Below are 26,849 nucleotides of genomic sequence, written 5' to 3'. Positions count from 1 at the left end.
CCCCTTCCATCTCCTTGTTTATCCACCAGTTGGCTTTTTGACTTGTTTATGTAAGAGCTACCAAATGTAGCAATCAGCACTGTGAAAATGTATGAACACCATCTTTATATGTTCTTAGACTTGATCATGTTAAGAAGTATATTTGCATTAAGATTTTATACACTTTCCATTTTCTGACTGGTATTCTAGAACTAAGTACTTTTTATTAGTTTTAACCTTATTAAAAATAAATGTCTTATTTGAGTATAAACTCTATTGTTAATCAGAGATGTCAGGTATCACACCAGATGCAGAATTATTACAATATTTGCCTACACTTATCCTATATCCTCACAGATATCTCCTGTTATGCAAAAACAATATTTTCACAGTTGATTCCCCTTAGCTTGTAGTTTTAGTACAGTTTTAGTATGTTCAGGTTATATAGGTGCTTGGGTCATCTCAAATAATCTTATTGCCTGAATGACATGCTGTTAATTGACCATGATTAGTTAATTGTTTCTGCAGGGTAATATATAACTAAGATAGATACTGGAAAACATGGAGGGTTTCAAAGCGCTTGATACACCAAACATAAAAGATTAAGACAGAATATAGACATAGCCTGTCAGAAAACTTTCAGTAACTTTAAATCACCACATGACAGTTTTGTTTGACTAATTTCTTTGAAAAAACATGAATGAAGGCAAAGGGCACTACTTATGCTTGATCTCCAATATTAAATGCAAACAAAATACTTGAAGATAACTGCTTATTAAAATCATTTATTTTCTTAATCAGCTCATGTTAAGTGTAATTTTTTTTATGTGATTGCAGAAAGTCACAATGAAATGATGGTTAATACTGATATTTTTTTCTCAAAAGGCTTCAGTCTTTCTTCACTTCATGCTGATGTTTCCCCATATGAACAAAAAGGAAACTTCACTTTATGCTGATGTTTCCCCATATGAACAAAAAGGAAACTTCACTTTATGCTGATGTTTCCACATATGAACAAAAAGGAAACATCATTTCTGCTTATTTTGGTTATATTGCAAGCAGAAATTAGCTCATAACTGTCAGTGGCTACTAAGGTGAGAGGACATAGAAATTGTCTCCATCCATACATCTGTCCATGCACAAGCATGTGAAAACTAGAGACGCCAACTATTCCAAATTTGTCACAATCATTCCTTTTTTAAACCTTAGATTTTGCTATTATGATTATCAGATTCAGATATTAAATTTATGTGAACCACAATGATAGTATTAAGATCACTGAAATCAATGTAATCTGTGCTTGTAGTTCTTTCATAAAAGCCTTCCAGACATGCAGTTTTCATTAGCACCTATGTACCAACCATGACCAACCCAGATGAGATCAAGGACAAATTTTATGAAGATCTATAGTGTCTTATCACAAAAGTGCCAAAGGTAGATAAGCTCATCATCCTTGGTGACTTCAATCCTAGAGTTGGCACAGATTAACAAATGTGGCCAGGTGTCATTGGCAAAAATGGCTTTTACAAATGCATATTAACCAACTTATACTGAAGAAATGCATGGAACACAACCTCCTAATCACCAACACTGTCTTCTGCCTGCCAAACTGCAACAAGATGTCTTGGATGCACCCATGCTCCAAGCACTGGAATCTCAGTGACTACATCATCGTCAGGCTAAGAGACAGGCAGGATGTCCAAGTGGCGAAGGTCATGAGAAGTGCAGAATGCTAGACTTATCCTAGCAGATGACCATAAGGCAAGAAAAGGTCCCAGAAAGCTCACAGTCTCCAAATTTAAACAGTAGAATGTGAAATAGGCATTTCTTGAAGAACAGTGCAACTAGCTATAAAGAACTGATACAATTCTGAGAATATAGAGGAAAACTGGGTATTCTTTAGAGACTCAGCTGCATCCAAAACCTTCAGTCCCACCACAATACATCAGGATTGGTTTGATGACAATGATGCAACCATACAGAGATTTCTGATGAGAAACATCAGCTACAGAAAGCCAGTTTAGGAGACAGCACTTCATCATCTAAGAAGGCTTCCTTCAGCAGTATCATAAGGACTGTTCAATGCAAACCCAGAGAGTTGCAAGACTCATGGCTGAACAATAAGGCAAATGAGATTCAGTCATACACTGACAGTAATGACGTGAAGAATTTCTATGATGCTCTGAAGAAAATAAATGGGCCACAGTCATCTTAAACTGAGTGCTGAAAGTACCACACTGCTCAATGACAAAATGGGCAGAACACTTCAGCAACATCCTGAATCAACAATCATCGTTCAGTGAGGAGGCATTCAATCGAATGCTTCAAGCAGAAGTTAGCATATCACCTGCTGATCATCCAACACTAATTGAAACTGAGAAAGTGACTGACCTGTTATCATAAGGCAAAACATCTGGAACAAAAGCTAAACCAGCAGAAGTCTGCATTGATGGAGACTTGCACATGGCACAGAAACTGTCTGAACTCTTCCAGTCAGTATGGACCCAAGGAAATATATACAAGGGTACAAGGATGCATCCATTGTCAACTTATAAAAGCGGAAAGGTAACAGACAATCATGTAACATCCGTTAGGGTATCTCTTGCTGCTAATAGTCTGCACAATCCTCAACAGAATTCTGCTGAATTGATTTGTGCATCACATCAATCAAGTGCTCCTTCCATAGAGTCAGGTGGCATACATGGATTTTCAACTCTAGGAGGAATGCCAGGAACAGAACTCCAACCTGCACAAAACATTCATTAACCTCACAAAATCCTTTGTCACAGTTGTAGTAGCCATTGGAAGATCACTGAAATGGTTTGGCAGTTTCATGATGGGATGCTTGTTCATGTCATGGATGATGGCAAGTTATCTGAATCATTACCAATCATGCATGGAGACAAACAAGACTTTGTGTTTGCTCCAACCCTGTTCAGAATGATGTTCTCTGCCATGCTTACTGATGCCTTTCATGACAGTGATAATGGGATCGACATCAGATACCAGGCTGAAGGCAAGTTCTTCAATCTGAGGAGAACTATAGGCAAATACAACATTATTAGAAGTGACTGTTTGTAATCTCCTATTTCCAGATGACTGTCCATGAATGCCAAGACTGATATGCAACACAGTATTGACCATTTCTCTTCACTTTGTGACAATTTGGGTATCACAGTCAGTATCAAGAAGATAGAGGTGATGCTCCAACCTGACCCAGGAAAGCCACTTTGTGATGTTTGCATTATTTAATTCCCAGAGTGGGGGGTTGGGTGCCAAAGGCCAGGCCTACCTGCAGTGCTCTTTTGTCCAGCGCAAGTCATTCTTTAAATACCTAAACATTAACCCTGAGTCTTGGGAAGATCTTACACAGGATAGCTCCACTTGGGTCCGTTTCATCCATACTGGAGCCATAGACTTTGAACTATGGAGAACTGCAGAGGCAGTGCAGAAGCATGAGCAGTATAATCTCAGAAATACTGCATTGACCAAGGAAACCCATTTGGCATCTCATAGACAGTTCAGAGTACAAATTGACCTGATGATCCAGTTAGTGAAGTCAAGGTCATCTTTGAACATGAAGGACAAACAACAACATTGTGAGGATTTGAAAGGTTCTGAGTATTTTGTTATTTTTTCTACTGGTCATTGTGAGGCAAAGAAAAAGAATTTTATGACAGTTTTTTGCCTCTACAACCATCGGATATTTGCTTTAGGGTTTTGGTTTCAATTTTATAATTTGCTTATATTTCCAAAACCCCTTGATTGATTTATTTCATACTTTGGATGAAGCATTATGACACTAATCCAGTTTATTCTGTGACATGTTTGTCAACCTTTTGACCTTGGAGTCATGGTCACACCTTTTAAGCAGTACTTTGATTGTGTGCTTGACTTGCAGACTCTGACCTTCTTGTTTTGATTTCAACTAAAGTGGGTGAATCGTTATCTCAAGAAAGTTTGGATCATGAGTGTGTTTGGCTTGCAATTCTTGGAGTTACTACCATTGAACAATTTATAATAGGCATTTTGATGACTTTCTATGAACTCTGTAGCATTTACATTGTCATTCAGTTTCAAGCAGACAATGAAGCCTTAAATGAGTTAGTTGATTGGGGTTTTTTTTAAACCATATTTTGCAGACTTATGGCTTTGATCAACTTAAAATAAGCATAAAGCATTGTCTTTAACACTTAGAATAGGCATAAGGCATGGCATTAATCAGACATTAGGCATGTCATTAATCAACTTAGAATAGACATTAGGCATGGCATTAATCAGCTTAAAATAGACATTAGGCATGGCATTGATCAACTTAGAATAGACATGAGGCATGGCCTTGATGAGTGTAGGAAAGGCATAAGGCATGGCCTTGATCAACTTAGAATATACATTAGGCATGGCATTGATCAACTTAGAATTAGCATAAAGAATAGCCTTTATCATAGACATAAGGTATGGCATTGATCAACTTAGAATATACATAAGGGATGGCCTTCATCAACTTAGAATAGAGATTAGGCATGGCATTGATCAACTTAGAATAGGCATAAAGCATGGCCTTTCTCAATATAGAATAGACACAAGGCATGGCATTGATCAGCTTAGAATAGACATTAGGCATGGCATTGATCAACTTAGAATAGGCATAAGGCATGGCAGAGATCAACTTAGAATAGACATTAGGTATGGCATTGATCATATTAGAATAGGCATAAGGCATGGCAGAGATCAACTTAGAAGAGACATCAGGCATGGCAATGATCAACTTAGAATATACATTAGGCATGGTATTGATCATCATAGAATAGGCATAAGGTATGGCCTTGATCAACTTAGAATAGGCATTAGGCATGGCCTTGATCAACTTGTAATAGACATTAGCCATGACCTTAATCAACTTAGAATAGACATTAGGCATGGCAGAGATCAACTTAGAATAGACATTAGGCATGGCAATGATCAGCATAGAATAGGTATAAGGCATGGCCTTGATCAACTTAAAATAGACATTAGGCATGGCAGAGATCAACTTAGAATAGACATTAGGCATGGCATTGATCAGCTTAAAATAGGCATAAGGACTGGCTTTGATCAACTTAAACATCAGACATGACCTTAATCAACTTAAACTAGACATAAGGCATTGATTTGATAAACTTAGAATAGACATTAGGCATGGCAGTTATCACCTTAGAATAGACATTAGGCATGGCATTGATCAATTTAGAATAGACATGAAACATGGCAGTGATCAACTTAGAATAGGCAATAGGCATAGCAGTGATCAACTTAGACTAGACATTAGGCATGGCATTGATCAACTTTGAATAGAACACTCTAGCATTCACAATTTGATTGATATAATTTGACTAAATCATCAATGAAGCTTCATCACAGCGGTGTCTTGGATGATTATGATCATGAGAGCATTTTTGCTATTTTTTATGGGCTTAGGGTCTTTGATCAATTAAGGTAACTCTAAACAGTTTCTTACGATTGAACATGCTATATTTCTAATACTAGAGGTATGGATAAGTTATCCCAGGTGTCTCCATCATTGCTAACAAAGGTGTCATGAATGTATATCAGCTTATGGTTAGCATTGGAATCATGGATGACTGAATGGTCTAAGGTGCTTGCCTTTAGAGATCACTGATATCTCACCTTTGACATATTCATACTGACTATGAAGCTTCAGGTTAGCAAGACCTTTGATCAATTTCAAAAAAAAAGATTTTAATAATATTTTCATTGATTGTTGCCTATGGTTGATTCTTTATTACACCCAGTTTCCTCAGCTCTAATCTTAAGTGATGGTTGGCTGGGAACAATGACCACTGCTAGTGGCAACTTGTTGTTCATTTATATACATAGGATAGGCATTTGAGTTCTTCAGTTGGCAAGTTTCAGTAAATTTTAAAGACAGAGCAGCAACGTTTAAAATTAGATATTGGAACAAATTATTTACAACAATTTCAGTACACCATTTCCAAATTTAGATGCACCTATTTAAGTTGTAAACATCCTTATAATGAAGAGGGAAGTGTGGATCTCAATTTTTCTGGTCAGAAGTAGGTTTCTGTTTGCTGAACATAAAAAATCCTCATTGAATTGGTCACTCTAAGTTTGATATATTGGTCATTTTGCTGTCCAGAATTGCAGTTAGTACCTGACAATTGGGATTGTTCATCATGAAATTCACAAATTTAAATGAGAAAATCACAAAAGTACTTTCCACTGTTAAATAGCACAATGTATTACCAAATACCCCCATTTGAAAATGTTGGTAAATGCCTACTGGTGACAACGCATATTGAAATCAATTTAAAAAGTCTTGTTAGATGACATTCATGTTCTAGTTTTACTTTTTTAATTGGATTTTAATTTAACCATCATAAATGTGATATGCTGTCATCAACTCAAATGTGAAAAGTATCCTTCATCTGTCATGTTAATGCCTGTGAGTGTTTCCATGAGAACCAAATTGAATGCTTACCCTGCAGTTAAGTTAGCTTTCTTTTGACAACAGTTTTCAATGATTCTTTGACATAATGACAGGTTAATTAACTGAATCTCCAGATGGGTGCAGTATATGAAAGATTATGACATGATAGTAACACCTTGTTGTAGGACAGCATTTATTTATGTTACAATCACTCACTGTTGACAGCTCGTAAGTGTTTGCCTTTGGCTGATCTGTGGAATGTTCTTTAAACTTTGCATTGATACATTCAAAAGTAACTTGCAAGTTCTAATGAAACACATATTTCTAAATTTTTCATTCTTGTAAATTATTTGATAAAAGCATACTTGTGACAGAACAAAGAAGTTAACTTAGGACAAACTGGGAGATTTGCAAAATTTTGGGGAGATTTGAATGTTAAAGGGGGAGGAATTTCAGTGAAAATGGCAAATTTATAATTGCGGTACTTGTCTTTGACTTTCTTATCCCACTGAGGACCCGAAGCTTGGGTCACAGTATAAGTAGTTTTCAATCATTTTCATCTGCTTGTACAAGAACTTTTGTGCAGTTTCCAAGTTAGGGAAATATATTGTGACTAGATATGAAACATGATTTGCTACCATAAATGGGAGATTATGTTTGGCTTTAAAGTTGGCAAACAGTGTCTTGGCATGTACATATATATATCCATATTTGATGTAGTGTCCATGAATATGGATTTCATTGATGGCATATTTGTTCTTGCATTAAATATGCTTTAATGTCCTGCATGACTAATCAGATTTTCATGTCCTTTGCAATTGATTCCAAACACAGAATTTAAATTTACATCCATCAGTGAATTTCATGTGATATTTCGGTTGCGTTTTAGCCTTGGGAGATAACTCATGCTTTGACAATTTTACAAATTTTAAACACCAATGCCAGACTCAACCTGTTTGATGCTGACTGAGTTTCAACCATGATCCATTAATCTCTTTAATCATTTTGGAATTGTGATCACAGATACTGTAATCCATGTCTACAAATTTTAAATACTCAGGTCTACAGACCCTGCTTGACCACTTTGGTGGCCTAGTGGTTAGAACGTCCGCCTCGGATGCGGGAGGTCGTGGGCTCGATTCCTGGCCAAGACATACCAAAGACTTACAAAAATGGTACTAACAGCTGCCTTGCTTGGCGCTCAACATTAAGATGTTAGTGTTAGGACTAGTCAGCCTGCTGTCAGGATAATGTGACTGGGTGGGACATCATGCTACATGTCTGCGGCATGATGCTCCAGTGCTAGATATCACTATAAACTGTCACACTGCAGACATCGTAGTGATATGACTGAAAAATTGTTAAAGCTACATTAAAAATCCAAATTACACACACACAGACCCTGCTTGAAATTAGCAACTAAATTGTCATGCCCTGCTTTAGCCACTTCAGTCATGTGAACATATGCAGTATTACCATAAATATCCTTCTATGCCAGAAAGGTGTGAAAAAAATGGAAAAATCATTTTTTTTTAAAATAATGATTTTGTGTACATTGACTGATGAGAGGAATGGCAGATGCCCCTCATCTCAGGAAGAAAAACTCTCCTGTCTAGGAGGGTTGCATAGAGGTGAAAGTATATTTCCGTATAGTGTGGCATATTACAATTCATACTGCCAGTAAATAACATGTTATATTACTACTGCATTCTTTTACCAGGTTTGGTTTAACAACAAGGGCTGGATTTCATCTGTGTCATTCATGAACATTATGAACAATTTGATCCTCAGGAGCAACCTTCCTCCAACAGCAAGAAATCCAGATAGATATGGTATTACAGCAATCAACCATCCCATGGTTCTGAACAAAGCTCAGCTTAATTCTGCAGCACTGTAAGTTTTCTCCCCTACCTTTGCTCTAAGATGACATGTGAAGTACCATATATAATCATTTATAAGACATATCCAACTGCAAACTACACAGACCCAGGTCTGCCATTGCATAATGCACTGGCAGATCTGGGTCTGTGCAGTTTCTTAGAAGTAATCAGTAGAACAAACAGCATAGACCCTAATCTGCAGGTGCATTATGATATAGAAGATTAGGTACTTTGTTGTGTACACTTGTACTCATCTTATAAGCAAGTGTATATGTGACTTCAGTGACCTTTCCCCTCTCATTTTACATATAAAGGCATACAAGATTTTTAAAAATGAATGAGTTTTGTGTTGGTTTGGGTAGAAAATAACAGTATAAGGATAATAATTTTAGAAGTTTAAAGCATTTCATAAACTAAATCAAGGTGTATTAGTAAAACTCCATAGCTAAAAATAATTAGAAGTGAAAGAATCAAACAACTGTAATTTGTTTAGTAATTCATTTCATGATATTTGCAAAGCACAAAGATTTGTGAATTCCCCAAAATTGATTTGGGTACAAAGTAATGTGCTTACAGTATTTTGTATTTTAAAGACTTTCTGGTCACTATTTTCAAATTCTGACTCATATTGAGAAGCTACCATTTTGTTTGAAACTCCTTTTTCTCAAAATCCAAAATATTTGTAATGGAATTTTAGAAATATTAGCTGGTTCCTGTTAATATTATGTCATGATGCTATGATTTAAATCAGTAATTAAAAACCATCATAGGTTCCCGTGTACATTTGCTACACTTCATCTCCAGTATTGTAATGGAGGAGAATGACTATACAGTTATAATCTAATTTATTACCATTCATAGATTATACAGTCCCGAGACTTATATTTCAGGTACAGCAGTGCAGTTGATGTGGTGATAGCAATCTGTGTTATATTTGCAATGTCCTTCATCCCAGCAAGTTTTGTTATGTACCTCATTGAGGAGAGAGCTTCCAACTCCAAGCACCTACAGTTTGTTAGTGGTGTGAATCCTGTAACTTACTGGGTCACAAACTTCTTCTGGGATATGGTAAATGATATAGACATAATGGCATCTGGTAAATGATATAGACATAATGGCATCTGGTAAATGATATAGACATAATGGCATCTGGTAAATGATGTAGACATAATGGAATCTGGTAAATGATGTAGACATAATGGTATCTGGTAAATGATATAGACATAATGACATCTGGTAAATGAGGTAGACATAATGGTATCTGGTAAATTATGTAGACATAATGGTATCTGGTAAATGATATAGACATAATGACGTCTGGTAAATGAGGTAGATATAACGGCATCTGGTAAATGATGTAGACATAATGGCATCTGGTAAATGATGTAGACATAATGGCATCTGGTAAATTATATAGACATAATGGCATCTGGTAAATGATGTAGACATAGTGGCATCTGGTAAATTATATAGACATTATGGCATCTGGTAAATGATATAGACATAATGGCATCTGGCAAATGATAGAGACATTATGGCTTCTTTTACATATACATATATAGCTGGCTCTAAATATCATTATATGTAATTTGAAATGTATAATAACTGTGTAATTATATTCCTGCTGTAAAATTAATGATTTTATAGGAGCCATTGTAAATGTCTCTGCTTCATTTTGTTCATTTTCAATTTTGTGTTAAGTCTAGCCATACTGCACCTCTGATTCACATTTCCATGTTTGTAAGTACCAAGAAGTTTGCAATGGAGTTTGGATATATAATAAATCTGTATACCATGTTGTAAAACTTTATATGTAGCTATTTCTGCAGTTAATTAATTACTTTTTATCTCATATGTGATGAATGTTGCAAAGGGCAAGTTATAAAGTTCATTTGTCCAACTGGCATAAACTATAAATCTACTGGTAATATGTCAGAAGAGCTTATGTGATGAACTTTTGTCTGTGGGTGACAAAGCTTGCCAGTAGCTTCTCATGGTTCGGTGGTTCTTCCCAGGGTTTTCCCAGGTTCTTCCTCCACCATTAATACTGGCCACCATGCATAGCATATCGTATGCTGAAAAATGGCGTTAAACCCCAAAACAACAACAACAACTGTGGGCCATCCTTATTGCTGTCTAGTTAGTCTGTGATGATCTTTAGTCTGTGGGCCATCCATATTGCTGTCTAGTTAGTCCATGATGATCTTTTGTCTGTGGGCCATCCATATTGCTGTCTAGTTAGTCCCTGATGATCTTTTGTCTGTGGGCCATCCATATTACTGTCTAGTTAGTCTGAAATAAAAATTGTGCCAATATTCTTCATTTTGTCTGTGGTCCATCTATATTGCTGTCTAGTTAGTCTGTGATGATCTTTTGTCTGTGGGCCATCCATATTGCTGTCTAGTTGGTCCGTGATAATCTTTTGTCTGTGGGCCATCCATATTGCTGTCTAGTTAGTCTGAAATAAAAATAGTGCCAATATTCATCAGTTATGGCTGCCATGGTGGCCATCTTGAAAGCTCTTACATCTGTACCCCCTGGATGGAAGGTCATAGCAGCAGAGAGCTTTAATTTAAATACTTCATATGAGCAGTTGTTTATATATGAAATGGGTGGTCAATGCTTACAGTTTATTAATCTGGCAGTACTGATTATTGTTGATGAATTGATATTGGACAAAGTAAAGATGTTTACCATGTGGTATAAATACCACTGCTAGTCTGGATGCAAAAGGTCATGGTCACGGTGGTCTGTTTCTTGCATTATATTATATTATGTGTCTGCTTATAACCATTGGACTTAAAATCAGAGTCACCACACCAGTATACATGGGATATTCCTCAGGATGATGGAACAACATGTTGTTTTGTTTTGAGGGCTCTTAAGATCGGTTTGAAGTAACTGTCTTTTGTTTTCATGAATGTTAGCAGAGTGAACTAATTCTTTATAAGGATAGAGATCAGAGTTGTATAAGAGATCAGATTTGTATCAGAGATCAGGTTTGTATATGTTGTTTTGTTATTTGTTACTATAGCTTCAGTGACTTCATCACAGGTGAGAAGACAGATGTATGGATTAATGCTTATGTTATCTCATGACTTATTTTCTCTAATGTTTCACATCTGACCAGAAAACTTATAGGTTAAGATCATCTATATAAATAATGAACACACTGAAGACACATAAAAATAAGTTTCACTTTAATCTCATCTGATGATCTGTTCATGATCTTCTACAATAGTGACTTTCAGTATACTTTTCATCTTGATCAACAAGCTAGTGTTGGTAGATAATGGCAACCTAAAGCATCATGCACCAAACTTGTGTGGGTAGATAATGGCAACCTAAAGCATCATACACCAAACTTGTGTTGGTAGATAATGGCAACCTAAAGCATCATACACCAAACTTGTGTTGGTAGATAATGGCAACCTAAAGCATCATACACCAAACTTGTGTTGGTAGATAATGGCAACCTAAAGCATCATACACCAAACTTGTGTTGGTAGATAATGGCAACCTGAAGCATCATACACCAAACTTGTGTTGATAGATAATGGCAACCTAAAGCATCATGCACCAAACTTGTGTTGGTAGATAATGGCAACCTAAAGTATCATACACCAAACTTGTGTTGGTAGATAATGGCAACCTAAAGCATCATACACCAAACTTGTGTTGGTAGATAATGGCAACCTAAAGTATCATACACCAAACTTATGTTGGTAGATAATGGCAACCTAAAGCATCATGCACCAAACTTGTGTTGGTAGATAATGGCAACCTAAAGTATCATACACCAAACTTGTGTTGATAGATAATGGCAGCCTAAAGCATCATGCACCAAACTTGTGTTGGTAGATAATGGCAACCTAAAGCATCATGCACCAAACTTGTGTGGGTAGATCATGGCAACCTAAAGCATCATACACCAAACTTGTGTTGGTAGATAATGGCAACCTAAAGCATCATGCACCAAACTTGTGTGGGTAGATAATGGCAACCTAAAGCATCATACACCAAACTTGTGTTGGTAGATAATGGCAACCTAAAGCATCATGCACCAAACTTTTGTTGGTGGATTATGGCAACCTAAAGTATCATACACCAAACTTGTGTTGGTAGATAATGGCAACCTAAAGCATCATGCACCAAACTTGTGTTGGTAGATAATGGCAACCTAAAGTATCATACACCAAACTTGTGTTTGTAGATCATGGCAACCTAAAGTATTATACACCAAACTTATGTTGGTAGATCATGGCAACCTAAAGTATCATACACCAAACTTGTGTTTGTAGATCATGGCAACCTAAAGTATCATACACCAAACTTGTGTTGGTAGATCATGGCAACCTAAAGTATTATACACCAAACTTGTGTTGGTAGATCATGGCAACCTAAAGTATTATACACCAAACTTGTGTTTGTAGATCATGGCAACCTAAAGTATTATACACCAAACTTGTGTTGGTAGATCATGGCAACCTAAAGTATCATACACCAAACTTGTGTTTGTAGATCATGGCAACCTAAAGTATCATACACCAAACTTGTGTTGGTAGATAATGGCAACCTAAAGTATCATACACCAAACTTGTGTTGGTAGATAATGGCAACCTAAAGTATTATACACCAAACTTGTGTTTGTAGATCATGGCAACCTAAAGCATCATGCACCAAACTTGTGTTGGTAGATAATGGCAGCCTAAAGTATCATACACCAAATTTGTGTTTGTAGATCATGGCAACCTAAAGTATCATACACCAAACTTGTGTTGGTAGATAATGGCAACCTAAAGCATCATGCACCAAACTTGTGTTGGTAGATAATGGCAACCTAAAGTATCATACACCAAACTTGTGTTTGTAGATCATGGCAATCTAAAGTATCATACACCAAATTTGTGCTGGTAGATAATGGCAACCTAAAGCATCATGCATCAGACTTGTGTTGGTAGATAATGGCAACCTAAAGTGGCATACACCAAGTTTGTGTTTGTAGATCATGGCAACCTAAAGCATCATGCACCAGACTTGTGTTTGTAGATCATGGCAACCTAAATTATCATACACCAAATTTGTGCTGGTAGATAATGGCAACCTAATGTGTCATGTGCCAAACTTGTGTTGGTGAATCATGGCAGCCTAAAGTGGCATACACCAGACTGAGTTTGTAGATTATGGGAGCCTAAAGTGTCATTCACCAAACTTGTGTTGGTAGATAATGGCAGCCTAAAGTGTCACACACCAAACTTGTGTTGATGGATCATGGAAGCCTAAAGTGTCATACACCAGATTTGAGTTTGTAGATTATGGGAGCCTAAAGTGTCATTGACCAGACTTGTGTTGGTAGATTATGGCAACCTAAAGTATCATACACCAAACCTGTGTTGTTATATTGTGGCAAATTATCCTAATAGACTGGGGATTTTCTTTTGACATTGGAAAGAGAACAAATTTCATACAGCACAATTCTGTCACAGTGATCAACTGTTAGTAATGAAACATGACCTGAAAAATGTGTTTAGGCTCTTTGTTCCCCCTATGGCTGCTAAAATGGAAAAGGTGAATTTGGTATACATTTTTGCTTCATATCAAAACTAGGTAGAGCTGTTTAACATAGAGAGCTTAACACCCCATGAAAATTAGCCAAAGTTGTGTTGTCATAACTTTCTTGGTGAACTTGACATTGCAATAAGATTCATTCAGGGTTTGAATGTTGGCCTAGGACCACAACTTCTGTTGCTGATAAAGTAGGAGTGAAAAGTAAAATCATAGATATATTTAAAATATTTTTTTATCCTTTTGTCACAAAAATGTTAATATGATTGCATCTTTAATATTGCATACCATTATTTATGTCTGCACTCAGAAAATGTTGAATCTTTTTCACTATCACTTAAAACTTCTTTGACAAAGAATTGTACCATTTAGATTTTATAACAAGATCTGGTGTTTTAAAAAGATGGGTCTTATTTTCTTTATTTTTTAAATTTGATAAGAATTTCTTTATCTGTAATAGTAAACTTTGTTACAAGGTAGGATAACTTTACTAATACCTGTAATAGTAAGGTCAGTTACAAGGTAGAATCATTTCATGCTGGTCCCTTTATTTCCAGGTAAATTACTTGATTCCAGCTGTTCTGTGTATCTTCATCTTCCTGGCCTTCCAAAAGCAGTCATATGTTTCACCCACCAATGCTCCTTGTTTGGTTGCCCTGCTCTTCTTGTATGGGTAAGTGTATCCCTTCTAAAAAATGATTTGTCTACCACCTTGTACCTGCCAACCTTCTGACTTATTGACTGACAATCCTACCAACCTTTCTAATCTTATAAATGTGTCTCACTTTCAACTTGCTTGTGTCTTTACACCTGTATGTCTGTCTTTCTGTTTATATCTGTATGTCAACCCATCCATTCATTTTAATTGAGCTTGCTTGCTAGCAAGCTGTCCTCTATGGACCTAATCCACCTTGTACACAGTACAGTGTAAACACACTATAACATGATGGTTTGTGTCCATAAAATGAGACTGTATTATGTACCGAACCATGCTATAACTGTCTATCTCATGCAAGCACCTTTGGATGCCTCTACTCCATTCTCATGGAAGCGCCTTTGGATGCCTCAACCTGTTTTGCATGGAAGTGTGTTTTGATGCCTCTGCATCATTCTCATGGAAGCACATTTTGATGCCTGCTGTTAAGATCAGCCATTTTGAGCTGATTTTTGTAGTGCCACCTTTAGCAAAAATAACCTGTTAGATACTACATTCACTGATGTGAATGACCATTACGTCAGATCATGTGGTCACTGTTTAAGCTCTGGTCATAATCTGCTGTTTAATATAACTTGGTTTTATTCTCCACTCTTCAAAATGGAGGCTGCAGATTTTGTTCAAGACTTTTTGGAGTTTGCATAGATAGGTGAAGGCTTCTGATATTAATGTAGGAATCAGTGAGTTATAATTTTCAAAGTCAGGTGATTTAGTGATGTAGACATAGACAAAGAACTGGTAAATTTTGAGTATGATAAATGGCAGCTATGGTTGGTCACACAGCTTCACTGGCTTGATGGTGAATTAGTTCTTTCATGATTTTAAAGAACATTTTAAAAAAATCATGAAAAATAATTATAACAATAAGATTTCACTCTTAAATCTTTCTATACATAATAAATGAGTTCTAAAATGGTAAAATGGTTAAAATTGATGTTGAATGTAACATATACTACACTGCTGTAACAGTTAACAGGTAGGCCTATGTGTATGGGGTCAGATAGGTAACAGGTGTTCTATTTATAGTGCACTGCACTGTGTAAATTAGGTACATGTATATCAACTGCCTACAAAGTCATACACTCTATGGTAAAGGAATAACCAACCAGTCAGTTAGCTGAAGAAAATGCATACTCCAAAAAATGGTGGGTTGGGGAGGGTAATAAAAACAGCTGCAAAAATATGTGATTTATTGGTACAGTTATAATGTTAAATCAGTGTAAATTAAATATTAACTTGTTTCATTTTAAATGAGTAAATAAAATAACTGTTACATGTTAAATATTTATTTTTATGTATGATAAATTTACAACAGAAGCATAAATAGAAGTGTACATGTACTCACCAATCGAATCTGTTTGTATCCATAATAGTAAATCCATAAAAAAATGTATGTTTATTCAGAAGCATAATTTCTATAATAGAAACATATCTTAGGTTCATTTGAATCCATTTAATTTCTTGCTAAGACATTCACACCAATGTAATGGAATGGGTGTTTTGATTTTGCAACATTCATATTTGCTGGAGATGTCCAAAGGGTCTGATTTCTGATCAACAGTAAAATGCACAGTTAAGACAGAGAGATTTTCTAAAAAGAAACATGTATTTAGGCTTGAATAATACATACACTTTATCAGAAAAAAGTTATTGACCTAGTAATTCTCATGCAAGAAGAATTCAACAGGTGTGTGTGCATGTAAACTGCCAGAAACCAGTTTGAGGGTATAACATGTAATTGTATGAGTTCAGAGCAAGTTCCTTAAAAGAATCTCTTGTGATTTTATAAAAGACAGAGAAAATGAAATAAATTAAACCCAGTATTCATTGATAAATTTGTTTCATAACTATGACTTTGCTTCACTGCAGAGAAACAGGGAGTAGAATGTTTGATTATATTTGCCAATGACTCTACCTGTATAACTTAAATGGTTTTGTTCCAACCAGTGTTGACACTGGAAGGACAATTTATTGTGTATATATGAATAATTTGAAGCCAGAAAATAAAAATAGTTAAGATGATAATGGGTGGGTATGTTTTGTGTGTGTCAGTGACCAAAACTGCTGACATTTTCAGGCCATAAACCTGTTTCAGTGGATATTTATGATGCATGATTAAGCAGGCATCAATAATCTATTGTTTTCCACAGAATAGTAAATAAATTAATTAAATTTGTGTAAGAACGTGATCAGTGAATACTATTCCGCATTGCCTATAAAAATGAAAGTCTAAATAAGGAAAATTAATTTATTCGTAAATTAACAAATATAAAAAATTTCAGAAGCCATGCCATTGTGCTATATCCAAATTCATTCTGTAATGAAGCATGCTATATTGAGATTACAGTGTATTCACATTTCCATTGGACGATTCAACTCTCATACTTTCATTTCTGCTCTGTAATTTACAAGTTATATCCAGTGCCACATTTGGTTTCTATCTTGAATGATGTCCTGTTACTTCTCAGTATTTCAAATTTTCTGTCTTACTTTCCCTTCCATATTTTAGAACCTTCGGAAATCAAGGGATGAGACATGGTATATATATATATTTCATCTATAGAAGATGTATTGTAAGTCAGCTTGGTGTTCTTGTCTTCAAAGTCAGAGTCATAGTTCAGTATTTTAAATTTTCCAACACATTGTTGATTCCATTTGATAATGTTAGAGCCATTTAAGACTAAGGGATGCAACCATCCATCCATCTGTCCATCCATCTATCCATTCATCCATCCATCCTAACTGAAAATCTTGTTATTGCCAATCCTCCTAAATGGATGGTCTTTTTGACATACATTGTTAGATTGAAGACTTTTATGATGTCTAGTTGGTCCAGAATGAAAATAAAGCCCCTATTTATGTTATCTAGTAAAATTTATCAAAAATAGCCAGAATGGCAGCTATCTTGAGGAAAAAATTATAGTTACTTTCCTGAACAGATAGTAATATAATGCAGATTTTACCAAAAAATTTGTGTGATATCTTATTGCCCCTAATGAAAAATGATGCTGATCAGTGGTGTCCGCTTGAATATTTTTTGTTAATTATAAAAGAGTTGAAGTGACATGGGGTTTCCACTGTAACAGTTCTCACTTTATGAAAGTGTAGTTGGTCATCAGACAAAAAAATGTCAAGATGACCATCCAAAATTTGAAAAATCCAGTAACAGCTAACACACCTAAATGGAGTTTTTACTTAAACTCTATATCAGAATGTAGGTGGTCTTGATTGAAAGGTCAAAGGTTACCTGAGCTCCAGTATAGCACTATAATAGTGGCCATCTAAAAAATGTTCCCACTCTTTATTTTAATAGAAGTAATACAATACCAGCCACTATTGTGTTGCTTACCTCTTTTGGGACATGAGTCCCCCCACTCAAGATCATAATCCTTCTGCCAATAAGTATGGAAAGTTCTAGAACATATATACCTGTGAGAACACAGACCCAGTCTGACTCCCACATCATAGGCCCATGTGGATGACCCTTCTTTTCCCTGGATGATTACATGGTTAATCATATGCTTTTTGCTTGCAGACAAATTATCTTCACTTACTGTTTTAAAGATGCATTTTGGCAAATTTAATTTCATTTTCCATATTGGTTGATTGATAATTCCCTCAGTCCTAGCAAATTCGAGTATTAATTTAGTTCTCTTGATAGATTTGAGGAGATTATTGTATGATAATAACAAGTGGTGCCTAATTTAATGTATCCATTAATCCTTTTCCAATAATATGGTACATATTTACATCCCCTTTTTGCATCTAGACTTTGATTGCCTCTTTTCATCATCAATATAGTTTATATAAATGATAATATATAATGTCATGATATATTGAATAATATAATGAGTTAATCTTATTTTGGAATTTCAGGGTAAATATTGACTACCTCTTTGGGAACCAGAATTTTATTTCCACTTTTCATTGTCAATATATATTGAATTATGTAATTAAATAATACTCTGAGAAATGGAATATGATGAATTAATTACTTCTATTCATCATAATTATCATCATTTGTTTTAGCATCTTCCATTTCAGGCTAAAAACGTGCAGTATATCACAAAGTGTGGGGTAATATCGACACAATTGTCCCATTTCAGGGGGAAAAAGTGAGGAATGCCACAGAGTACAGTGTAATATGAACATGAATGCCCCATGATATATTCACCCCACCTTATTATTGTTTATTCATTATGTGTATGTTGTGCTGTTTGTGGTTTGATGAAGTTTAGGACCTTGCCAAAAGCTGACATACTTATATGGAAGGTGCCCCTTTGGGACAGGAAAGGTGTGAGTCCTGTGGGACTTAGAATAAGACTTATCAATCCCTGGAAGGTATGGGATCTTCTTTCTTCTATTCCTGTAGTCATCAGAGAAAAATATTGCCAGTGTATGACAGGAATGTTATAAGTCCTGAAGGACTAGGAATAAGACTCAAGAAACTATGAAGATCAGTGTAGTCAGTGTGTGGTATGGCAGTAAATGAGGCTACAGCCTTCTTTCTCTGTGTCTAAAGCCTTTGGGTTTGGAGGACAAGAAAATCCTCTCTAGCATGGCAGGACCTTTGGGGGAACCATTGCGACCAAATCTTCTTTTGCTTCTGCATTCCCAGGATGCCAGTGCTTCACAAAAATGGCAGAAAGTTTTTGTTTATCAATCCTTCTGTCTTGAACATCTTCTTCTGGGAGGAACCAGGCATGATGGTGACTACCACCTCAGTCATTAATGCCTTACGCCTTTGGGCCCCTAGACAGGATGGTCTCTGTCAACCATCAGAACACCTACCCTCACATCCTCATTATTTCTTCCCATAGGAAATACCTCCATTTTGCTTGAAGCAGAAATTTGTTTCCAGTTTCAAGCTCTGCTGTTCCACCTAGTCTCTACCCCTAGAGCTTTTACCAAGATGATGGAAATAGATACAGCCAGCTTAATGTTTCTAGCATCACCATCCTCAATTACCTTTTTGATTAGTTGATACACAGTGTTCCCAGAGAGTAATTCCTGCAAGATCTCACCAACTGATGGTCCACAGTGACACAGCTAGGGGTTATATTGAACCTAAATAAGTCAGATTTAATCCCTTGTTAGGATTTTGTTCATGTGGGAAATGACTTTGTTACTGAGCCTTGAGCAAGTTTACATCTCCTTGACAGAATAGACAGAATTCTGGCTCTTTTGTCAGCATTTTAAGCTAAGTCCTGGTTGTTGGCTTGCCTATATCTTTCTATTTAGGGCACCTTGAACTCTGCAGTTCCATCAAGAAGTCTTTGATTGTATCAGATTGGTGTTAGGGTACTCATCTGCTGCTGGAGGGGAATGGTTCTTCAGGGCTCATTGTCTTGGGAAGAAGTTACCTCCCACATTATCAACTTGCAAATGCAGGCTATATGTCTAGCCCTTAATGATACATCAATCAATAAGGAATCAGTGTGTGATGGTTTACTCCAGCAACACCTGATGTAGAATTGGCAGTTTTAAAATTGAAGTAAGCTTTTGCAATGTGATGTGGACATTTTTATTCACCATTAAAATAATATTTTTATTACTGATATAGTGATGATGTGTACTTCAAAATTTGGACAAAAATTGTACTGATTAATTATCTTTATCTTACTGAAAGATTTCTAGGATTAATTTGTGACAAGTTTTCATGAGAAACTGCATGCTGAAGTACATGTTCTAGAATGTGAATTAAACAAATTGTTCCAGGTGTCATGTTGTCCAATTTTAGTAAAATTATTATAACTTTTGAACTAACAGGGCTAGAAACTTCAAATTTGGACCAAAGTACTAGAAATAAAATTATCTTTATTTTAGTCACATACTATTGAGAGCAGTTCATTTATCTTCATGAACAAAAGATTCACTGAACATCATGGTCAGTTTTTTAATTTGTTTTTTTCTTCTTCTTTCAAGCCATATTTCAGAATACAGTTATAAGCATGTACATTGGTAAATGATAAGAAAACATATTACTGTATTGCAAATTTTATTACCTTTTCAGAGATACATAGTTTTATATACTTTAAAAAAGAAATAACAATGTTACAACATTTGTAGTAAACATGGTGAAGGTAGTCACAATTTCTGCAGCTGCTGCTGTATGATGCTCCGTTTTACCACAATGTATTCAGAATTGCTTCTCAGGAATCAGGCACTGCAGTTGAAATTGGTAAACAGGATAAAATGGGTTGAGACCAGGTTGCTTGTCACCATTTTCTCACACAGGAATTTGTTTTTGCAGCCTCTTTCTGTCTTCAGAAGGAGGAATGTCTTTCCAGTCATGCTATAGCACCTGCTGGTGGCAGGTGCCAAAACCTCACAACATGCCTTGTCAGTGTCCATAGGCTTTGTCAGCACAGCAGCTCCACCTCCACAGGAATGTTGCCCTGTACACTTCAGAAGTCTTGCTGGAGTACAGAAAGAACCTTCTTAGGGCTATTCCCTTGGAGGCAACTGCCTTCTTCAGAGGTCTTATCATTGTATGACATCCTAGACCTGAAAGACCAACAACACTGGTCCCTCAAATACTACTCATGGTGTGGTGAAACCAGCCAGAAAGCATGCCTCTAGATTTCCCTTTGGCACCATCAGCAAAGTTCTTATAAGAGATGCAGCCATTTAAACCTCCTTCTTTCCTCTCTGAAGCTAGACGTGGTCAGTGGAGAAGCCCAGGAAGGAAGTTCATAGGCCCCTTTACCATCACTAAAGAGGGGTTGTTGGAAAACAACCTTAGGAACTCCATTCCTCTCCTGCTGGGCATCCATCTCACAAAGATTCCTACGGGTACATAACTAGTTCTTTTTTAAGAGGCTTGGTTAGCTGTAATGAATGATAGGTGAGTCCTTTTTGTCACAAAGGAAGGATGCCAGCTTCAGTTCTGGAAATCTCCTTTGACAATGACCCCCATTCTTTCCCACCAGTCAAATCTATTGCAGTTGTTGGAAGAGGTGAACACTTATCAACAGAAGTGGAGAGGATGGTTTTCTGCTCCCAGATTTTCCTTGTATCCAAAAAGGGCAGAAAGTTTCAACTGATTATTGATAATGTATGCCTTGAACAGATGTCTTCATAAGGAACCATTCAAGATGGAGACCATAGCTTCAGTCAGAAACACCATAAGCCCCAGTGACTAGGCAGTCTCAGTTGAGCCTCAGAATGCAGACCTTCACATCTTTAATTTTTCCTCCTCACAGGAAGTGCCTCCAATTTTTTCTGGACTGGAAGAATTCCAGTTTCATGCTCTGACATTCAATTTTGCCTCCACCCACCAACCCCCTCAACCCACCCCCCAAAAAGCCTTTACTAGATTGTTGTGAGTAGTCACTGGTGATATCCCTGTCTCAGTATTTTGATGACTGGTTGAGCCACAGTAACCTCTTAGAGTTCCTCAGACAAGATCTTTATCATTGCTGGTCCATGGTACCAGGTTGGGACTCATTTCAAACCCATTAAAATTGGATCTTGTTCCATCTCTGGATTTCTTATATGTGGAAATGAATTTACCCACCAGTGTATTGATCTTGACAGAATAAAGAGAATATCGCATTTGGAGGTGCTGCATGCCAGGCTTTTGTTGCTGGCTTACTTATATCTATCCTTTTAACCTTGAAAAATACAGAGGACCAGGTTCCCCTAGGAAGACTGCACATGCACCTCTTGCAGTTTCTCCTTTGGGCAAAATGGAAACTGTGAAAGGATTCCCTGACATATTGAGATAGTCTCCTTTGACAACACATCAATAGTATCATACCTCAGATGACAAGGAGGCATACATGCTCCTTTTCTGTTTATGGAGGTTGGAACCTTGACATCCATGGAAGGGATTACCTTCAGGGTTCATCAAAGTCCTGGCAAGAAGAATATTCTGGCAGACAGTCTGTCCAGAAGAGACAAGGCATTTCTCACATAATGGTTTCTACACCAATCCCTTTTCATACTGTTTTTAACAGCATTGATGGTCTTCACTTCACAATGAAACTGAACAACATGTCTCTCCTTTTGTCTCGCAAATTCCAGATCATAAGGCCTCAACAGTGAGTGCCCTTAGTCTAAGGTGGGATTATCTGTTCACTTATACCTTCCCACCATCCAGAATGATTGCACACATGCTCCACAAAGTCAGGATCACCACTGCTCATTTCATTTTGACAGTCATACAGTGGCCTCAGTGATCATTGATCAGTCATCTTCTTAACCTGTTGGTAGACCATACCAGGACATTAGTTCAGAGGAAGGACCTTCTCTTGCAGCATCAGAGCCAATGCATATTTTCTTTTGGGCCAATAGTTGCTGCACAAAAAGTGGCCTAAACTACTGCCAGCTTACTGTAGTGGACATTCATACTGTAAGATTGAGTATATCCCTTTTTGAGGCTATCAGCCTCCCACTGCACTTGCAAATTTAGCTATATAATGATGACAGATAATGTATTAATGATATTGCTACCATTGCCAGATTCCCTCTTCCCATCCCTCTGTGATGTTTCATAAGTGGTCTGTACCCCCTAAGAAGGAAGACAGGTGCCTTGTATGGGCCATTGATGTGGGGAGACTTGGATCTGTCTTCTTTCCAGATGTGGACTTCTGAAACATTCCATCTAATAGTAGGATGGAATTTTCATATATGGACAAAATAATTTCTGTCCAAGACAGTCAAGCAATGCAATAGTCACAGGTAAATATTACATTATTAAAATGAGTTATACTCCACCTGCCTTCAGAAAGACTACCTTCCACCACAGTTCCAAAGAAAATATTAAAAAATTTAAACATATGAAGTTGGGTGATTTATTTATAATAATTTATTCTTAGTTGATCTTTTTATCCTCATTAATGATTGGATGCCAGTATCATTCTGAATGACTCTTGAAAATCCCTTGGTTGAGTAATTGAATATAAAAGATAATTTTGTATATTTATTTGCATTTGTTTACAGCTGGGCATCCATCCCTATGATGTATCCATTTTCTCGAGTGTTTTCTGTACCCAGTACAGCCCTCGTAGTCCTGAAGTCAGTCAACATTTTCCTGGGTACAACCTCTACTCTGGCCACATTCATTCTGGAATTTCTGGAGAATGATGATGCTGTAAGAAACTTCTTTATTTAAATTATATCCAAATTTAGTTGTAATTACATTTTTATATTCTGAATTTATAACGTAAAGATGATTCAGTTTATCATATCCTATCATGGTATTTATGCCAAAGATTTGACCTGGAAGTCCTATCAGGAATTTAGGAAAGATCTCTGTGGTCATATCTCTATTTAAATTTTAGTAGAGGAGAGCTGCTGTTCTTTTGTCAGTATTGGAGTCATCATCTGTACATATACAATCATATTCATATGTACAGCTGCACTGCACCTTAATCGCTTTTTCTTCCTGGGTCCTAGCCAAGAGTTTGTAATGGATATATTAGTTATTAGTATATAAAATATATTTAGTATATAAAATATATTTAGTATATAAAATATATTTTATATTCTTGGTTAAGATTTGCATTAAGCTCATGACCACATAGGTTTATAGCACTCTGTACACATACTGTTATATGTGGAAGCATGAACTTCTGTAGACATGCATTTTGGTGAATACCACATACTTATCACAAAATTAAATATGATTGTACTGATATACCATTAAAATATGTTTATTTACATATGTGCATAAAAACATTTCAATCTTCGTTGATTTCTCTTCAGTTTTGTGTTTTTTAGCAAGTAAAATAAATTCTTTTCCCCTTCATTTTTTAAACTAGTATTGTTAGTAGTAATAGTATTATTATCCAAAATTATGTTAAAAACTGTCTGATGATCTCTTCTCCTTTTTATCAATATTGTTTAGTCAATATTTCATTGTAACACACATCATGGATATGTGCTGAAAAGTTTTTAATAATCAACAGCTTCAACTGATCATGGACTACTTATCATTTATGAATACCTAATCATGTCTTGAAACTTAAATGTTCTAATTTTTTATTTTTATTTTTATTATTTTTTTTTTACATTCATGTTAGTGGAATGCAAGACACAGCAATCACCTTCCTGGCAGTTTTGACATCATCAGCTGCCTTGTGAAAGTTTTTGTTAAACTGTTAAAGTGTGTGCAATATTAGATATAATATCACTGTAGATTGATAAATATAAACAGAACTTTGTTCACTTACATTCTTATTTTAGTTTATGGCTTGTATTTCATTAATTTATATATGTTAGAGTTTAAAAATTGTTTTTAAAACAAAACAAATAATTGTCCCATAATTCACAGAGGAGTCTAATTTCACCCTCTTTAGCCTCTAATTTGCTTAACCCATGCATGATGATGTGATAGATATATAGTAAAAATGGATGATGCAAAATAGTAATTGTGGTTATTTGCCAATGTTGACTTAAGTTTGGAGCAATAACTTTCACAGATAAGTCTTAATATTGTATTCCTTTTTTATTTGTGTTCATTAATACCCAGATTGACGTTATATCAAAAGGATTACAAATGAAACTATCAAGTGTTCCATCTGCATGAATTTTCAATGACATAGGCATTCCAGTCACTTTCTTTGATAGAAAGATTTGTCAGGTTCCAGAATTCCTCTGTTAATATTTGAAAGCTTCTTTTAAATAAGTTTCTAAGTTTCATTCAAACTAAGGGATAATTGGGTTATTGCTACATTTTCTGGACAGCAACTTTTCTACATTGTAGTAGGTGACTTTTGACAGGTTAGCCGGGTATTGTACATGTGATTGAGTTACAGATTTTATAGAGTGGATTATCTCAGCTGTAGTTACCAATCAGTGACCAGGTACAAATGCATGAATTATGCTTCTGATAGTGGTAAAACTGGCTGTATCATTGCAAGCGATGGGTGACAATTTGCTGTGTTACTTTGTAACATGTTTACTATGCCATCACCAACACAACAGAACAATCTCCAGCACATCAATGAAAGTGTTTTATTGATCAATAAGCAACTCAGTTTGTTAAAGAAACTTTGATTGGATCATTCAGACAGTGTGAAAGGTAATGTTGGGTCAAAATGGCAAGAAAATATGAATCACTCTAACAATGATTGGTTAATTAGGTTTATGCATATTCATGAGAAATGAAATCTCAGCACAGACAATCACATGTATTAAAGGAGCATAGCAGATTGTCATCCACGGATTGCAGACAATATATTCATACTGGCTGTCACACCAGGATTTCTTTTTTATTTCCATCAGGAATTTACGATTGTTTACAAATTATTTTTCTGCTTTTACTATTCTTGAATGGATACAGTGATATGTGTTTTTATATTCATACTATATGACTAGTCAGTCTTTGTTAATGCTGTGCATACATTTGCCATAAATTGCACTTGGGCCTCTTGTTGAAACTCTACCCTTGTATTCCACCAGCATTTGCATACAGCAAACCTTATATGCCACTAAAGACTAGGAAATGTGTGCTAACAATAGGCATGACCTCCATATTTTCAGAGCCTGAAGAGTATCAATGACATTCTTCGTCAAGTGTTTCTGCTTCTGCCTCAGTATTGTCTTGGACGTGGTTTAATTGACATGGCCAGAAACCAGCTCTACTCAGATGCTTACAAGAGATTTGGTATGTTGAACGTGTATCTAAGTGTACTTTTGTTTTATTAATAGCTTTATTATTTTTGAGAGTATGAAAGCAAAATGTATATTCCCCACCAAAAGTGTGTGTGTGTGTGTGATTAGGATTTTTAACATAGCTTTAACAATTTTTCAATCATATCATTAAGATTTCTGCAGTGTGGCAGTTTAAGGTGATGTCTAGCACTGGGGCATCATGCCACAGACATGTAACATGATGTCCCACCCAGTCACATTATCCTGACACCAGACCAACCAGTCCTAACACTAACCTCTTGATGCTGAGTGCCAAGCGAGGTAGCTGTTAGTACCATTTTTGTAAGTCTTTGGTATGACTTGGCCGGGGTTCGAACCCACGACCTCCCGCATCCAATGTGAATGCTCTAACCACTAGGCCACCAGAGCGGTCCCCACCAAAAGATAGAGTTTAATATATAATGATGTGTATCTGTATGTATGTTGCCTTTTCTTTTTCCAACCACTAACTTTATTTTGACACCATCTACCTTCACCAAACTTTGTGGATGGCTTGGACTTTGGGTAAATAAAGCCTGTCAGATTTGTGGTCAGAAAGTCAAAGGTTGGGTCAAAGGTTAAAGTCACTGACTGAAAGAAGGCCCATAGTTTCAGTAAAGAA

General features: G+C 36.1%; 1 protein-coding gene across 1 annotated transcript in view; it reads left to right on the top strand.

The window, feature by feature from the left end:
- Positions 1-26,849, top strand: part of LOC149807651 (phospholipid-transporting ATPase ABCA1-like) — a 185,069-nt gene that overhangs the window by 117,920 nt on the left and 40,300 nt on the right. Inside the window, exons 34-38 of the mRNA XM_089969144.1 lie at positions 8,148-8,320; positions 9,198-9,375; positions 14,430-14,545; positions 23,534-23,684; positions 26,078-26,201. Coding sequence (XP_089825270.1) covers positions 8,148-8,320; positions 9,198-9,375; positions 14,430-14,545; positions 23,534-23,684; positions 26,078-26,201 — 742 coding nt within the window. The remainder of the gene's footprint in view (positions 1-8,147; positions 8,321-9,197; positions 9,376-14,429; positions 14,546-23,533; positions 23,685-26,077; positions 26,202-26,849) is intronic.

The sequence above is a fragment of the Sinohyriopsis cumingii genome, chromosome 1 (genome assembly GCF_028554795.1).
Source record: "Sinohyriopsis cumingii isolate HCF-2022 chromosome 1, ASM2855479v2, whole genome shotgun sequence".
Classification (NCBI taxonomy): Eukaryota; Metazoa; Mollusca; class Bivalvia; order Unionida; family Unionidae; genus Sinohyriopsis; species Sinohyriopsis cumingii.
The sequence above is the reverse complement of the archived record's forward strand: the minus strand, read 5'-3'. Positions and strand labels throughout refer to the sequence as shown.